At 37.0% G+C, this 18,604-nt stretch overlaps 1 protein-coding gene across 1 annotated transcript in view; it reads right to left on the bottom strand.

The window, feature by feature from the left end:
* ITGA1 (integrin subunit alpha 1) overlaps positions 1 to 18,604 on the bottom strand; it is a 158,281-nt gene that overhangs the window by 89,246 nt on the left and 50,431 nt on the right. The window contains exons 2-3 of the mRNA XM_004422799.3: positions 13,215 to 13,335; positions 2,043 to 2,155 (exon numbers count right to left, since the gene is read on the bottom strand). Of these exons, the coding sequence (XP_004422856.1) occupies positions 2,043 to 2,155; positions 13,215 to 13,335 (234 nt within the window). The remainder of the gene's footprint in view (positions 1 to 2,042; positions 2,156 to 13,214; positions 13,336 to 18,604) is intronic.

The raw sequence follows: 18,604 nt of genomic DNA, 5'->3' as shown, positions 1-18,604 counted from the left end.
CATTAAAAAAGGAAAAAAGATCGGACAGCAAAAGCAAAAGCTTCTAAACCCTGCTTAGCAGAGTGCTGAAATATTTGAAAGTGGCAAAACTCAAGTTCAAGAAAGATTTATCTCACCGTTCATGCCTAGAAGTTTTTCCTACCTTAAGACTATATATAGTTTTAAAGTGGGGAATGGAAGCACAGATTCCTGAATGGTCACATTAGCCTTCTAATCTGAGCATTGGTCTTTGTCCCAGAGTTTAGTCTGGTTGCTTTAAAAGTACCTAGAACTGGGCTATTATCTAAACTGGGCTTGAATAACCTGGATTAGAGGTTTTTATACCAGGGTTGACCCAGGATAAGCATTCCTGGGGTATTAGGCACTATAGCAGAAACTTCCCTACTGTTCTTGATGTAGCTAAAATCTCCATGTTAATGTTAAAACACGATTCCAGTTATGGAGGAGTAGCTCCTATCAGAACAACTACTTTGCAAATAATAATTATAAACTAGGAAAAGAAAAAAAAAATTTATGAAACAACTCTCTAAATGCACAGGAAAGCAACCAAAAGCAGGCAGAAACAGGAGAGGAGTCTATACTGGAGGGAAATCTATACTTGTAAGAAGAGATTAGCACTGGGTGAGTTTCCTGTTTTTGTGTCTGTTTGTTTTCCCCTAAGAGAAGGCCCTGGTCAGTAGCTAAACCTCAAATAGAATTCACAGTCCTACTGTCTTGAAGAAACAGAAGACAGCATTTGGGGTAATGACAGCAACTGCAGAGCGAGGGGGATATCTTAGGCAGTAGAGTCACAAAAGGAGAGTTCTAATATATGTGCATATATTCTGTCCAAATATCTACATGACCTGAACTGTATATGTGCAGGGTAAACTTCAAACAGCCCAGACAAAATTAGAAGAACTGAATCGAGATTTTTAACTGCTTCCCACTGCAGTTTGCATACTGAGTTCAGCCAAGTAAATTGCCTGCTAAAACAAAAAGTTAAGACTATTCAAAGGCACATAACAGATCTAGATTCTCCACACTTATAACTCAAAAGTATAATCCAAAATTACTAAACATAAGAGGAAACATGAAAATGTGACCCAACCTCAAGAGAAAGGTAATAAATGGAAAGTGATGTTGAGATATTCCAAATGTTGGAATTATCAAGCAAGGATATTAAAGCAGCTATTATAACTATGCTCATGAATGTAAATGAAAAAATGTTCATAATAAACACACAGAAAGGAAATTGGAAAAAAAAAGAACTGAAAAATACAATATCTGAAATAAACCTGTAGGGTAGGAGTCATTTCTATGGTATTTAATATTGTATAGAATACTGACAGGATTCTAAATCCTGGACAGTTCTAGTAGGAATTTTCTAGTCATGTTCTAATTACAGTGATATTTCTATCAAATATATCTATTTCAATATAAATTTGCCTTGTGCTATTCTCTTTTTAAAAATTAAATTTATCTGTTGCAATTCCTCTTGTGCTACTTTCTTTTAAAAAAGAAACACTAAGTTACACTTTGAGGAGGAAATGTGACAGGCAGGTTTATTTGGAAAAGTTCTTTTATGTTACCACTGGCTTACAAAGGATTCTGAACAATGGAGGCAGTTAAAAGTTACAAAACTAGTAAGATCTTCTAAATCTATGGATATTCTATGAAGAATTTCTAAAGCAAATAAAGGTACAGGGAATCAAAATGTCATTTTACGGGGCCGGCCCCATGGCTTAGCAGTTAAGTGCGTGCGCTCCGCTGCTGGCGGCCCAGGTTCGGATCCCAGGCGCGCACCACCGCACTGCTTCTCCGGCCATGCTGAGGCCGCGTCCCACATACAGCAACTAGAAGGCTGTGCAGCTGTGACATACAACTATCTACTGGGGCTTTGGGGGAAAAAAAAAACGTCATTTTACGTAAATTTGAATGATAAGAACTGAAGAATGTTTATAGATTACTTTTAATATATTCTTGAGTTGGTTGAAATTTATTTTCACTGAGAGTATTGGGCATAACTTAGGATCAGACTTGAACATTTTGACTTTACATACCTGGTAGATCCAACTTGACGCAAGGTAATGATTCGCCTCTCCCAACTGGACACTTATAGACATCTCCAGTTCTGTTGTTGGGTTGGCCAACTAAAGGAGAACCAATAAGCACCCTGGAAGTTAAATAACTCAATTAATATTTTTTGAACAATGAGAAACATTTTATTTTAGTTATTTTATGACTAGTTCTAAGACAATTGACTAGTTCCCACAGACATAATCAGCTAGTCATTCTTTGTTAGTAATTTAATGTTATCTAAAATAAGCACAGTGTCTTCTCCAAATTGCAGATGCATTTGAATTAAAAAACCATAAAATATATAGGGAAGATATCTCAGAATATTTTATTTTTTGTATTATATATTACTTTATCGCATTTTTTATTTGAGGGCCAAAATAATTATTGGTTAAGCCTGCTGTTGTGTTAGTTTACAAAACACACAGGGAAGTATAAATGACTTTTTTCCCATGAGGAACTGATAATTTCATAGAGAAGTTAGGAAATATAAACATTTGATCATCATAAGATTTAATATTAGTGTGTGCTAGTTTTTAAGAATTTAGAAAACAAGGACAGTTATGAGACCCATGTTAAAATCAATTATCTTTTTAGATAGAATTATAAATCACTCTAATAATAATTAATGGAAAAAATAAAATCATGATTTATTTTAGGCCTAGCAAGTAATTTAACAAGGTCTCTTATGACATCTTCAGGAATAGGATGGATGAATGTGGTTGAGTGTTAAGGTACTTGGGTGGATCCACAGCTGTTGATTCCACAGCTGTATCCAAAGACGCTGATTACTAGCAACCAAAGGACTCTAATTATGCACTATAAGATTGCATGTGGGATTGTCTTAGCCTATGTCTTTATTAATGACTTGAGTGAAGATACAGAAAGCATTAAGGCACTCATCAAGTAAATCAATATACATATCCAGGCATTAAGAAATGTCTCAACACTCTAAAACAAGAAACTTAAACAAACTAGTTAAAGTTTAATAAGAACCTATGTAAATAACTTCACTTAACTGCCTACTATTATCTACATCAGTACAGGATGTGGGAAACCTGACTTAATAGGAGTTTGTGTGAAAAAGTCATGGGGGATTTAGTTGACAGCAAGTAAACCATGAGCCAACAGCGTTTTAGTGCCAAAAATGCTAATGTGACCTTAGGCTGCATTGCTGGAAATAGATGCCCTGGTCAAGGAAAGTCATAGCCCCTCTGTGCTCTGCACTGTCAGGCCATGTCTGGAATCTCCAAATTAAGAGGGACATAGGCACAATGGAATGTATTTAGGAGACTATGACTCAGATGGTTAAGAGGCTGGTAATTTTGTCAGACCAGAGATGCTTGAGGGAAAGTTGGTCTGTTTAGCATGGATAAGGAATGTCTGAAGGAGAGTTGAGATATTGTATAGGAGTGCAGGTGGATTGGGCACACATTTTTAAAAATCTAAATATACGAAAGTCTGTCATATTGAAAAGGGATGGAATTTATTTTGTGTAAGTCCTTTGGGCAAAGATAGCAGTAATGGAAATAAGTTTTATAACAATTGCAAATACTAAATTGTTAGACTCCCTAAAACACAGTTATGATATAATGCCTTTGCAAAGCCATTTCTGATATGCACAAATAACCATACAAATGTTCAAACTCTTTAACGCATAATTCCCACTTCTGGGAATCTACCCTAAAAAAATGACCTAAATTAAGGGAAAAAAGCTTCACGCATAAAGATAACGCTCATAGTGTTACATATAATAATAAAAGATGAAAAGATATATGATAAACAGCAAGAATTAATTAACTATTGAAGGGTCATTGTATGGACTATTGTGCAGTCATAAAAATCAACAGTTAATAAGATTGCATGGTAGGATTAAAAATTATTTATGACCTAATTTAAAGTAAAAACCTACCTAATTTAGTGATAACCTATGGCAATTTAAAGTGAAAGATACCAAATTATATTCAATGTACTCATTATAATAGCAATGCAATAATAGCTAGCATTTTTTAAATTCATACCAAGTGCTAGACACTGTTCTAAGTGCTTTCCATGTATTAGGTAATTTAATTTTCTCCATAAAATATAGCATGAACTTTGGGGCCAGACTTCACAAGTTCAAATCATGGCTTTACCATTTACTTAGCTGTATGGTCTAGGACAAGTTGATTACCCTCTGTGCCTTAGTTTCTTCATCTGTAAAATGGAAATAAGAGTAGCTACCTCACAGGATCATAATGAAAATTAAATGAGTCAATGTATATAAAATGCTTAAAATACCATTTGGCTCATAGTGTGTGCTAAGTGTTAGTTCTTTCTATTATTATCTCTTTTTTTTTTTCCAGGTGATGGAACTTCTATATCTATGATAAGCATAGATTAAAAGGGAGTACACCAAAAAACAAACTATATTAAGGAGGTTACGGTTAGGTTTCTTTCCCCAATATTTTCAAAGCTTTTTGTAATGTGATTGATTAAAATAGTTTTATAGTTAAAACAATTGAGAGAAAAATAGCGAGCCTACTGTTATGGAAAGTACTGGAGACCAGGTAGACTGATTAATGTTTATTAAGAACATTCTGCATGCCCAGCATTTATGCCAGGCCCTGGGAATATGAAATGGATAAAATACAATTTTTTAGATTGCTTAAAACTTAGGGAGGAAGCAAAACTATAAATGTACTATTATAATACTGAATAGTCTGAACCTGGTGCAACTTCAGCCAAGTCTCAGAAGCAAGAAAGAACACCACTCTTTTGATAAGTTTAAGTAGCTCAGTGCAGCTGCAGTAGAAGTTGAGCCTGGCAAGATAAACAGGCTCCAGATCATGGATGTTCTCACGGTCCACTTTAAGAACTTTGGATTTATTATACGGAGGGGAAAGTTAGGAACCAATGAAGATTTTAAAGAGGGATGTGACATGGCCAACTCTGATTTATAAAGATTATTTGCTTGCACTGTCATGAATAAATTGGGAAAAGGGGCAAATTAGATTCAGAGAGTGAAGGTAAGGATTCCTAAAGTAATCCAGATGAGAAAGAAGGATCTGAATTAAGAGAGTGGAGAGGAAGGAATAACCAATTGTCAAAATATTTAGGATATAAGCTGTCTTCGTTTGGGTTCCCCCAAAAGCAGACCCTAGACTAAGACTTTGGTACAGATAGATTTTGGGGAGGCAATGCCAAGTATGTGCAAATGTGGAGGCGAGGAAAATGACAGGGAAGGAAGAGAGGCCAATAAAGAACGCACTGATAATGGATTACTTCTGTGGCATCTGGGCACAGTCTTGCTGGGGAACATCTCAGAAACCATTTGGAACATACAGGAGCATGCTGTGAGCATGGTTGAGGCCCTAAGAGTAAATACTATCACTTCAAGAGAGTATAGAGCAAGAAGAAAGTTGCAGGCTGACATCTAGGGGAAAATAACACAAGATTTTAATGAGCGAAGGAAGGAAACTGATAGGAGTGATCAGAGAGAGAGAATCAGGAAACGGTGGTGTCACAGAAGCCAAAGAAGGAAAGAATATCAAGAATGGGAGCCATGGGTGTGGAGCAGACTTATTTCAGACTTATTAAAGGTTTGAGGCCACTTTAAATTTATTATGGAGGAAACCTGGATATGGTTAAATCACGATGAGAAAGAACCAAGAACAAGAGAAACGCTGATGTCGCAGGAAAGGGGTATAGTCCCTGAGCAGGTAGAAGTGGTGGATCCAGAATTTGTCTTAGAAATGAGAAAGGCTACCGGTTCCCTCGGCAGGGCTCTGGATGGCCCAGTAGCCACAGGTTTGTAAGTGTGGTAGATGGTTTGGAATTTTGTGCATGTTTGCAATGTGACATTGTCCCCCATTGTCCTTCATTGAGGCAAAATCTATTTTTCCTCCTGTTGAAACTGGGATTTGCTTGGTAATTCGAATGCAGCAGAAATCACACTGTGACTTCTGAGACTAGGTCTTAAGAGGCATTGTAGATTCCACTTTACCTTTTTTTGGAAACCTGAGAGCACCACGCTGTGAAGAAGTCCGGTCTAGGTCTAGCCTAATGGAGGATGCGAGGCTACACGGAAGAGAAGCCATGCTTGAGCTGACGGGACGAAATGCCAGCTATGTGAGTTAAACTGTCTCGGACCCTCTAGTCCCAAGTGAGGTACCAGATGACTCCAGCTGCATGAATGAGTATGCATGCAGTTCCCCAGACAGCAGGGGAACACCTATTCAATCCTGAAAACCTTGAGAAATAACCAATTATTGTTGTTTTATGCACTAAATTTTGGCGTGATTTGTTGTGCAGCAACAGCTAACTGAAACAGGAAGGGAGGATAAATTTTTGACCTTCCTTCCTTCCTCCCTCCCTCCCTCCCTCCCTTCCTTCTTTCCTCCTTCCCTCCCTCCCCTTCCCCTTCCTTCCTTCCTTCCTACCTCCTTTGGAATACAGTAGCTGTAGTCATCTGGTGAGATTTAGGGGGAGCGGTAGCAGGGTGACGGGGTTGTGGAGAGTAATGAGGATTTAAACTGACAAGACATCCACAGGTCAGTCAGGCAGCCACTTAGGCCACGAGGAGGTAGGTGACAGCTGGTCAGGTATGTTTTGGAAGGTGTTTCTACTGCAGACGTAAGATAGGCCTCCAAAGACGTTTCAATTCTAAGATTCCATCATCTGAACAGAACAAATTTTAAGTATGTAGAGGAGCACTGATTAGTTGGAAAACATGTACCATTAACTGGGGAATATCGAGGATAATGGATGAAAGTGAGTCCTCAACAGCATGTTAACAGTAAAGTGATTGTGAGTGATAAGGCAGGAAGGAAGAGTGATCCTCGATAGCCTAGACACAAGTGAGGAAGCAGGAGAGTGAAGGCGGAAAATGGAAGGTGACGAGGAAGTATGGGTGGCTGCAACACAGAGCAAAGCTTCTGCATCAACTGCAGCAGGGAGGCTGAGATTGGCAAGCAGTGGACTTTGAAGGAAAGGGTCTGGAGCTTATATATGACCTCAAGGGCAATAGAAAGCCCCCAGAGCTGCTGATACAGCAACTGGAACCATAGCCTATTGTGGATTCTGGATAAGTCAAGACTGCGACGAAGTGGTAGAGTGTTGTAGGCCAGGATTGAGACAGGGAGTTTAAGAGCTGGGACTCATGGTAAAGAATGGGTTAGCAGGACATAAGACATAAAATAATTTTGTGTATTTTCCTAGGAGCTATTTGTTCTGACATCAAGCATGCAGCTCTGGAAAGTACATATATCTTACCACTTAATCCTAAGGAAGCCTGACTTTTCCCAAGCTGCATAAAGATAACAAGATGCTAGGAAAGTATCAGCACAGTGTTTATGGAATTTCAGGAATCTCCAGCATTCTCAATCCCCATCATCTTGCTCTATTTTTTTCTCAAGTACTTATCATATTCTGACATATGATATAACCTACTTGTTTATTAAGTTGATTATTTATTTTTTGTTTCCCCCTGTCCCAATAGGATATAAGATCCACAATAGCAGAAATTTTTGTCTCTTTTGTTCACTCATATATCCTTAGTGCCTATAACAGTGCCAGGTACAAAATAGGCATTCAATAAATATTTATTGAATGAATGAATGAATGAATGAATGACTGTGTCAAATGCTCTAAGAATCTGAATAAGGCAAACCTAGAAATTTTAGACTCATGTGACCTGCTAAGAGGTCCTAATTGTGAAATCTTTTTTCCATTTTAGAGGCTGGATATTTTGCTTAAGCAGAATGTCATATACACCTTTGGGTGACACAGGAGGCATTTCCATAGGTCAGTGTTCCAGAGAATCCTTGTTGTTAGAGGAGAGAACTGGCTGAAAATCAGGAGGCTGGTGTTCCACGTCCTGGCCCTCTCACATACTTGCTATATTAAACTTTTGGCAATTCTTTCTTTCAGTCCCTGTTTCCTGTCTAGAAAATGAGGATAATAACAATGATGTCGCCTAAACCCATGGAGTCAATGTGAAGACCCAAGGCACATTGTTTCATGAACTGCGAATACTGTTATTTTAAATTGTATGCAAGTTTGTTTTAACTCATTACATTTTATTTCTATTAGATTTTTGCTTTTTACATGGCATTATTGCAATTATCTGTCTGTAGATTAAAAGGATTAAAGAACGTTCTGGATGTCATTACTGATCTCTGCAGAAACACCTGATGAACTCAAAGATCATCAAAGTGAGAGAAACATCTCTTCTCCATGAAAAAGCTCCAATTATAATAAAATTTAGTAAACTGAGAAATGTTTGCTATTCATAATAGTCATTCTTATCATTATAACCATTATTCTATTTATTTGAAGAGTAGCTGGCCTGACTTCTCTATTTTGTACTTATGATTTTTTCCTCTGTAAAAGATATTTTCCTGGAGATTGTTGTCTCATATTTGCATTATTTCATGAATGCTCTTTTCACCTAACTCTTTTTTGATGTCGAAGCCAAAGTCACTATCAGAGTGCCAAGTATCCCTGACAGCCATTTTTTTTTTACATAAATGGAGTCAGTGTTTGGTCATCTTAGGGAATGAAGTTATACAGTGCCCATTAGCTGGAGGGCTTTCAGTCATGAAAGGTAGAGGGGTGGAAATGAGGTGAGCCAAAGAAATGACAAGCTTGGCAAAGAGGAAATTCAACTTCAAAAGATGTTATAAACAATGGAAAATAAATATTATATTAAAATCTGTAAGAGAAAATGTGATAGAACCTTTAAAAAGCCTTTTTTACCCCAAGCTTGAATGGGCTTTATTTAAAGCCTACATACACTGGAAAGAGGGAATCAATCACCTGAGCCCACTATAAACCTTACCTGGCACGAAGCAGGGTTCTCTCGGGAAAAGGCATGAAGCCAACACGTTTTGATGTATACTGGGTTGAGGATTCGCTAGCAAGGCATCTGCCTCATGAAAATCTACTTTGAGAAGACAGGCCCACTAAAGTCACTGATGCCCCCAAGAACGGTTGCTGGAACAGCAATTAAAAGGGTGGGTGCACATACTGAAAGGAATGAAGCAAAGGAAAAACAGAGTGGAAAGCCCTGAACCAACATCTTGTATTTTCCCATTTGGCCGAGACCTTGCCATCCTGGTGATTACCACTAAATCTGGAAGGCTTGTGCAATGCTGAGCACATTTAAGTTTCTTCCCTTCAAAGCAAAATTATTAAACTAACTGTGTTCTTTGTGAATTTTTCTGAACCACATTGCAATTACCAGGATGCTCCAGCTCATGCTAACCATAACGAACAACGGCTGATCTTAATCAGAGGCATAATGTGTTCTGCTACTAAGAAAACATGTGGTTTCTAAGCCAAAGAATAAAGTAAATTCCACTTCACTGTAAACTTCTGAAAGGTAAAGAGGGCAGAAGGCTGCCTTTTCTGTTAACTTTTAATTCTTTCCAAAGAAGTAAAGTCATGCTTTTCAAATACACAGACCGCACTTGTAACGGACCAGCAAGTGCTCCTTCTTGTATTTCAGCCACGATGTAAGATAGGTCGGGATGATTTTTTTTTTTTTATAATTTTATTTATTTATTTATTTTTTCCCCCAAAGCCCCAGTAGATAGTTGTATGTCATAGCTGCACATCCTTCTAGTTGCTGTATATGGGACGTAGCCTCAGCATGGCTGGAGAAGCGGTGCGTCGGTGCGCGCCCGGGATCCGAACCCGGGCCTCCAGCAGCGGAGCGCGCGCACTTAACCGCTAAGCCATAAGGCCGGCCCCGGGATGATTTTTTAAAAATCTGAGGTTGATGAGCTTCCAAAACATGAACAGTAAATATGACTTCTGAAGGTGACCACTTCTGGAGAAAACTAAATAATGATTTCCATGTTCTCCCAAATATGTCAATTATTCCATAGTCCATTTCTTAAAGTAAATCTACATCCTATCTGATTTTATAAACACTTACAGAATATCCAAACATGTTTCTAAAGTTTATTTCGCATTACCGGTGCCTGAATCTATTTAGAACAATATGCTGCTACCACACCATCCTTAAAGCTTTGGAAATTTAGATTTTTATAACTTTCTGATTTTTAAATTCATTTGGCCACATCATTTTTGCTGACCTTTTTCATACCTTTTCCATAAAATCATTATAAATATGGAATGTCAAAATGGAATTAAAGTGTCAGACATCCATATACATTCAAATGCTCACAAACTCTCACACATATTAATATGTAAAGTCTGATACTTACTGCAAAGATAGTTATTATCAACATTTACTTTTAAATATAGTTCTAATAAAGAAAAAAGCACTAGACTTGGAGTGGAGAGACTTGAGATCTATTTTCATCTCTGGCCCTAAGTAGTTACATTTCCCTAGGGGAGTCATTTTTTTTGAAAACCACTTTATTGAAGTATTATCAACATATAAAAAGCTATACATATTTAATGTATACCACTTGATATCAAGTTGAGTTTGAAGATAAGTATACACCTGGAAAACCATCACCACAATCTATGCCATAAACATATCCATCACCTCCAAAAGTTTCTTCCTGCCTTCTTTAATTCTTATTATTTTGTGATAAGAACACTTAACGTAAGATCTATCCTCTTAGCAAACTTTTAAGTATACAATACAGTATTGTTAACTGTAGGCACTATGCTATATAGTAGATCTCTAGGACTTATTCATTTTCCACAACTGAAACTTTGTACCCTCTGACTAATACCTCCTCCTTTTCCACTCATCTCAGCCCTTGGCAACCACCATTCTACTTTCTGCTTCTATGAGTTTGACTATTTTAGATTCCTCATGTAAGTGCTACCACGTACTATTTGTCCTGTGTCTGGTTTATTTTACTTAGCATAACTTCCTCCAGGTTCATCCATGTTGTCACAAATGTCAAGATTTCCTTCTTTTTTAAGGCTGAATAATATTCCATTGTATGTATATAACACATCTTCTTTATCCATTCATCTGTCAACGGACATTTAGATTACTTTCACATCTTGGCTATTGTGAATAATGCTGCAATGAAGATGGGAGTGCAGATATCTCTTTGAGATCCTGATTTCATTTCCTCTGGCTATCTACCCAGAAGTGGGACTGCTGGATCATATGGTAGTTCTATTTTTAATTTTTTTGAGGAAACTCTATACTGTTTTCCATAGTGGTTGCATCAATTTGCATTCCCACCAACAGTGCACAAATGTTCTCTTTTCTTTATAACATTGCCAACACTTGTTATCTTTTGTTTTTTTGATAATAGGCATAGAAGAGTCACTTTTATGTGTCTGTTTTTTCATCTGTGATAAGAGGGAAATAAACTAGATGCAGTTGCTCAGCCAACAAATAATCATTGAGTGCATATAATGTTTAATGCCTCATGCTAGATGCCGGGCAATGCACAGGCTTTCAAGTGGGCACCAAAAGTCCTTGCTCTGCAGACATTTCCCTTAATATGTCAACTTCTCTCTCTTATCTGTTTTCCATTTTGAGGCCTGATTTCTCAGTTTCCCATTTCTTTGCCTTCTGTTGCCTTGAAATAGAGAATTTAGAGGGTGGAAATCTCACAATACGATGGGCTCTTATAATAAGGGACAGAAAAAGACTGAAGAGATCAAATGGGTGCACTAAGGCTCCTAACAGGAAATAGGAACCCCTTCTTACTCTGTTGCACCAGAATTCACTCAGATAATTAAGGACTTCTGATATCAGACTGCCCTAAAATCAGAGAGACAGGACTGGATAAGGAGGAAGCTTACAGGTTTTCCTCATATCAGAAAATGAAAACCAGGCTCTCATAAAATATTTTAACAATATTTGACTATCCTTTAAAAAGATACTTCATTTTAAATAGGTGATTTAAGGCTTGCTATTTATTATATACCTCTTTAAAATTTATGTAACTATTATGAATTAGTGAAAATTAAGTTTTATATGTGCTTTATGTAAAAGTTGAGTTCCTTTAGAAAAACAGGTACTGTTTCAGTTTATTATATCTTATGCACAAAGAGAAGCTTGACCATTTGGCCCACTCACCATTATTCTCCCAGAGGTAGAGCTCCCTGAATTGTAGGCATAATGCTTAAAAAAAGAAAAATTGGTGTATAGAGGGAAGACTTAACCCATTTAACCTTAAAAAGGGGGAGGGGGTGTATAGGATGGAAGGAAAGAGGATTTAAAACCTCATACTCTATTATTAGATTTCTCATCTGAGATATTTGTAAGGAGAGTAGAAGAGTAAAGCACCTCCCCAAATTCTAGTTTATACCTAGAATGCAATATTTGCACTTAGAAAATACAAGACCTCAAATTTTTACTTTTGATAGTAATTAGGGGACTATTATCAAATTAATCAAGTCTAAAAGATAAAACAAAATATCGAACAGCCACATCTTTCCGTCTATGAAATAGAGTAGAGTGAAAGATCATTGTTTTCCAAGTAGATATAAATCCACTTTTGTTTATTATTGTAGTTACTAAAAAATGAACTTGTCTAGTTTAAGTTATTAAACTGAAGCAAAATTTAACTAACTCTTGGTCTCTTTTTACTACAAGATCCAATTTAAAAAAAGACTTACACTTACTAAAAATTATGCTAAATAGAAAGCAAAAGAGCTCTAATGTTCATCTTGTGTAATTTTCAACAAGTTAAATATGCTTTAAATTCATACCTAAGTGAACTTAACCAATAGTAAAAGGGTTTAAAAGTGTATAAAAAAAATCCGGCAAGGTTCATTCTAAGTAGTAGACCAAATTCAGAAGGTCAGTAAGACACCAAAAATACAAGCCCAATATTATATTGTAGAAGCAATATTAACCCTTTTAGGACAACATCTCATCTGCCTTTTCAGTCTCGCCTACTAAATTTCAGCTACTCTAAAATGAGAACAATTAAAGAACTCCTGCCAGAACAACATAATTACAGAACAATGACTATTTTGGATGAGGACCTTCTTTGAGGTCAACCCAGGCTTAACAGAAATCACTAACCACTTCCTATAATGTTGCCAAGAAATTTTTCTTTTTTTACATTGTCAGTTTCCATTACCCAATGATTAGACTGCATTTTCTACCATAAATGATTCATTCTGTTGAACTCTCATTCATAAAACAAACTGTAGCCAAATAATATTTTCCGTTACCTTGTAAGAAAACTAAACAATAGCAACAAAATCCACTGGCTTACCATTTTCCTTCTTCATTTTCATATTGCTGAACAGTATATCCAAACATGTCCTCCACCGGGCCACTGAAAGTCATTGAATTTTTCACATCAACATTGAATGATACGCAGAAGCCTAGAACAACTTTGAGAAAACAAAGTCCAGTTACACAGAGTTAACTAAGATTCCATCATGTTTCGAATTATGAAAGGCATTCTTGAGGTTACCATTGAAGTCTGTGCTCTTATTGAAAAGAGCAATGATGCTCCAAGATTGAGACCTACAAGAAAGACCTATGATATTAACCATATTGCTGACTGAAAATCAACATAATGACTTTAAAGAATATAAATACTAAAATTTGAAAAATTCCATAGTAATACAGTATCTGTAACATTCCCAGAACTAATGATTTTCAAATGTCTGGGAAAGAGCTGGCAGAAATTCATGCTCACGTATGACTAATACAGTTGCAGAGAATTTTCCAGTAGAGAGTCCTACAGCAAACTATGGCCACTAATGAAATGTAAAGAGCTTAATTTTCCCGTTTTGACTACAGAGGATTCAAGTATCACCATTTAAAGCCTCAGGAAAGGAAGCTTTCTCCTTGAGGCTTCCAATGGGAAGGCGAGCTGATTGTCTCCACTCAGAGGTGGCTTCCTATGCAGGCCTGAGATTTTCTCTGCTTCCCTCTCTGAATCGAGCAGTAGGTGGAAGCTTATACTAATACACTAAAGTCTCCTTATAGTGTTGTTGGTGGTGATAACCTCACAGGTTGCTGTTGAGATTAAATCAGATGATATATCTAGAGTTTACTCAATGCCTGGCACATACTAGATATTCAATGAGGGTTAATTCTCTTCAATTTCCTTGAAGTTCAGGTAATGGAAATCTGTTATAAGTGAGACTTTCTCCTAAAAGGGTTCTGGATGGTGCCAAATTCATGCAAATAGATGGTGCCAAATTCCATCTTTGGTACTGGTTTTTAAAGTGTATTTGTGAAGTTCCAAAGTATTCGCCTCCTAGACGTAACTAAGAATTCTTCCCAAAGAGCACTCCCATATAAAATCACAGAGCATCATAAGGTACAGAGGTGATTAAATTCAGTCTCCTTTGTTAAAACCACAACATAGCCACACATAACCCTGAAAAATTCTCTTTCCTTACTCACTTTAAACTCTTCCATAAATACAGTCTAAATCTAGACTCTAATTCATTCCATTCTTTAATTCATAATCTTCAAATTTTGGTAACAATATTAAGTGCTTCTTTTATGCACAGAATTGTACATAACTTAGAGAAAATTTGTTCTTCAAAAAAAGATACTTATGTATACCTATTTATGAAAAAAAGACACTTATGTATACCTATTTATAAAGTCTTCCTTGATCTCCCCACCTGGAAATAATCTTTTAACTACTAAACCCTCCTCTTTAATTTTTTAAAAAGAATATCTCATAGAAATAATTATTAAATACTATCTACATTTTAGTTATGTGTGAGAATTTTTTTTCCAAGATTGGAAAATTCTTAAAAGCAGGGACTCTCTTACTCATCCTCCTTATCCCTTCTCTAGCACAGCTTCTTGTACACAGATGGCCAAAAATATATTTGTAGAATAAAAGATAACATGCCAAAAAAGGAAGTGTGCCAGTTGTAGTTAGACATGAACTGGTAACTATTTCACCTTAGTTAAGGAAGACTTTATGGAGATGGAAAGTTAGATTTTTAAGGAGTGGGGGAGATGCAACTTGGCAGTGAGCAGAAAACGCATCCCAACGATTTGGGAGGCTCTTTGCAAGTAATAAGACACAGGACGGGACAAATATGGTTGCAAGATCATAGAGAGATTTGCCTGGCTGGCGTGGAAGATACAGAAAACGAATGGATGGGATGCACAGGTCCATTTATGTACATTTCCTGTTCATTCTTCAAGAGTGATGAAGAGCAGCTGGTTACCATCTTCTGCATAATTGCCTTTCATATATTTGAAGACAGTTTTAAACACTGTTCACTCTCTACTCCAAACTAAACAGTACATAAGCCTACCCTTTCCTCACAAATTTATTTATTTCAACACATTCAACAGATTATTTTTTATATGAGAGATACACCAAAACAGTAGTTCTACATCAGAATTTCTCAACTTTGGCGCTATTGACATTTTGGGTCAGAAAATTCTTTGTTATGAGCGGCTATCCTGTGCTTTGTAGGGTGTTTAGCAGCATCCCTGGGCCTTTCCACATGATGTCTATAGTACCCCCCGAGTCGTGAAGATCAAAAATGTCTCCACACAGTGCCTGATTTCCGTAGGACCAAAATCATCTGAGTTGAAAACCACCTGTTCCGTATAGCTAAGGACAAGAACACCACCACCAATGATTTTGTTGAAACAGATGACTGAAAACCAACTATGGCCTGCAGAGCAGCAGCATCTGCACCACTCAGGAGCTCATGAGGGATCCAGAATCTCAGGCCCCACCCAGATTTTCTGAATCAATATCCACATCCCAACCAGATCCCCAAGAAGTCTGATTCCTGTTAAGGTTTGAGAGGCAGAGGTCTGTAATATGGTACCCCTCTTTCATAACATTGATGCAGGTAACAGAATTTACCTAAATTGAAAGTACTCAGCATCCTTTAGACAAAAGGGGGAAGGGATTATCTTTAATCAGGGTCAATTTCACCCCCTAGAAGGATTTTTCCAGCACTTCATCATCTTTAGTATATGCCCTCCCAAAGGCCATTCATGGTACTACTCAACGTAAGACCAAGAGCTTTTGGTTTCCTTTTTGGGCCTGTTTGTTTATTCTACATGCTGTGTGGAATGTCCGGGGGTGTGTGCTGCACTTTTTTTCATTTCCTGTCCTCATAATTCTACAGGCAATTTTCCCAAAGTGATTGTAAATCAGCCTCTTTCATGTTTGCTAAGGCACCAAGGAGCCTGAAGCCCAGGAGATGCCATAAAAAAAATAGTTTACATCTTGTTCTTTTGATTTAAAGGAGTGCATAAACAGTAAAAGCAGCTTCTCATGACTTTTAGCTCAATGTTCATTTTGTTATACTAAGTTGTCTTGGAACTTTTATGTACCAGAAGCTAAGCAAAATCATACTTATTCTTAATCAAAGCCAAAAAATGACAACAACAACAAAAAACTGAGGTAGCTTAAGGAGCCATATCGGATGAAAATGATGAGAAATAAAACATAGACAATAGGAAGATGTCAAAAGTAAATTCCGATTTCACCTGTACTAGCAAAAGAGAGATTTTTTTTTTCCTTAATAATAACAACAATATTGTGACTTCCTATGTGTTACTCCTCTCATGCTCCTTCTTATATAATTTGCCAACAAACCTACAATTAAATACCATTATCACTACTGTGTAGATGAGGAGAAGGAAGCGCAGGATGGCAGAGAAATTTGCCTCCATTTCCCCAGGATTCCAAATCACTCACACTGATTCAATTCTTATATCTTAGCACTAAAACTAAGGCCTAGTAGAAGGTCTCATGAGGATGGGTTTAGAAGAGAGGCTATGATTAGTCCATTTAACTCCATCTCCTGAGAAGCAGATTTAGGGAGGAGGCTCTTCTACAGTAGCCATGGCTGGGGGATGTTGGGAATGAGGGGGAAGATTATGTAAGAGAGAAGTCATGGATACAGATAAAGGTGCATGAGGGACTTCAGCCAAAATATATATGTTAAGTTGAAAGGAAATGAAAAAGTTTGCTTTCCTTCAAATATGGTTATATATCTTAGGGCCAAAAACTGAGGAGGAAGATGAGACTGTGCTCTTGAAGGGTATTTCTTATGAAAGAGACCATTTGGTGCAATTTATTTACCCAAGGATGGAATTTGATGTGTAAGACAACTAAACAAGAGAGAGAAAGAGAGGGAGAACTAACCTACAGTTGTGTAGCGTTTTCTGCTTACCAACATTTTGCGGCTTACAAACATTTTCATACAAATAATGGTACTGAGCTCGTCAATAAACTGTGGAGGTTAGGCAGGACAGCAGTCATTACTCTCTTCTTGTGTGTTAGGAAGCTAGAACTCAGAAGGGTTAAGCATTTTGTCCAAGGTCAGGCTGTGTTAGTGGCAGAGAACGGACTTCCACATTGGTGTTCTGAAGTCAAATCATAGACTCTCCGTGACTACAGAGCTATTGAGTTGGTCACATCAATAAAAATAAATATAACAATGCAGCTCAGCACAACCCTCAAATGGTCCATGAGAGCTCTTCACCATCTTGTAGCTTTGGAGTATTTGAGAGTAGGGCTGGCAGGAAAAGCTGAATGAAGGGGGCAAATTCTGGACATTTCCAGAGGGCATTGACTCTCTGGTCGAAGGAAGGTCTCCTTCTACACATCCTCTGAGTTCCAAGAAAAGTCACTGCAGCCTGTTTGATTGTTGCTTCTTAATGAAGAAAGTCTGTCTTTCACAGGGAGGTCCAGAAATTCTGATCTAGTAATATTCAGATTGAGTATTTAATAGCCAGTGGAATTTTAAATATTTTAAATTCCAAGCCCAACGCAAGAGAGTATCAAATAAATGGTGACCTGGGATATATATTAAATGCTACTGCAGCCAAGTTGTGGAAGCAACCCAAGAGCCCATCAGATGAATGGATAAAGAAGATGTGGTAAACATATACAATGGAATACTACTCAGCCACAAAAAAGACAAAATTGTGCCATTTTAGACAATATGGATGGACCTTGAGGGTATTATGCTGAGCAAAATAAGTCAGAGAAAGATAAATACCGTGTAATTTCACTCACATGTAGAATATAAACAAACACATAGATAAGGAGAACAGATTAGTGGTTACCAGAAGGGAAGGGGGTAGGGGGAGGGCAAAAGGGGTAAAGGGGCACATATGAATTGTGATGGATGAAAACTAGACTATTGGTGGTGAACACAATGCAGTCTATACAGAAACTGATATATAATAACGTACACCAGAAATTTATATAATGTTATAAGCCAATACCACCTCAATAAAATAATTTTTAAAAAATGCTATTGCTTTCTTTCAATAACTTCCTATACATTTATCCCATCTAGAAATAATAGGGAAAATCATGCAATTAACATTATTTCTATTATTTTTAATATAAAGAGTGAAACAATGTCACAATATTAAGAAATAATAATAATTGTGTTATTACAGTTAATTAGTGGTTTTTAGAGAAAATTCCTTGGTAGTATAGAAAGATGGTGATCTTTAGAGATACATGAACTTGGGCTTAAACCTAGCCCTTTCACTTATATTATTTATTCAGTTATTCATATTTATTCAATTACTCCATAAATATTAATCAAGTCTTTACTTTGGGTTGGATATATGGTAGGCCCTGGAGATACAGTCATAAAAAGATGGTACTCCTGCTTTCTCAGTTCTTACAGC

The sequence above is a fragment of the Ceratotherium simum genome, chromosome 18, assembly GCF_057802395.1.
Source record: "Ceratotherium simum simum isolate JZ-2026a chromosome 18, ASM5780239v1, whole genome shotgun sequence".
Taxonomy (NCBI): domain Eukaryota; kingdom Metazoa; phylum Chordata; class Mammalia; order Perissodactyla; family Rhinocerotidae; genus Ceratotherium; species Ceratotherium simum.
Note: the sequence above shows the minus strand (reverse complement) of the source record. Positions and strands in the feature narration are given on the sequence as shown.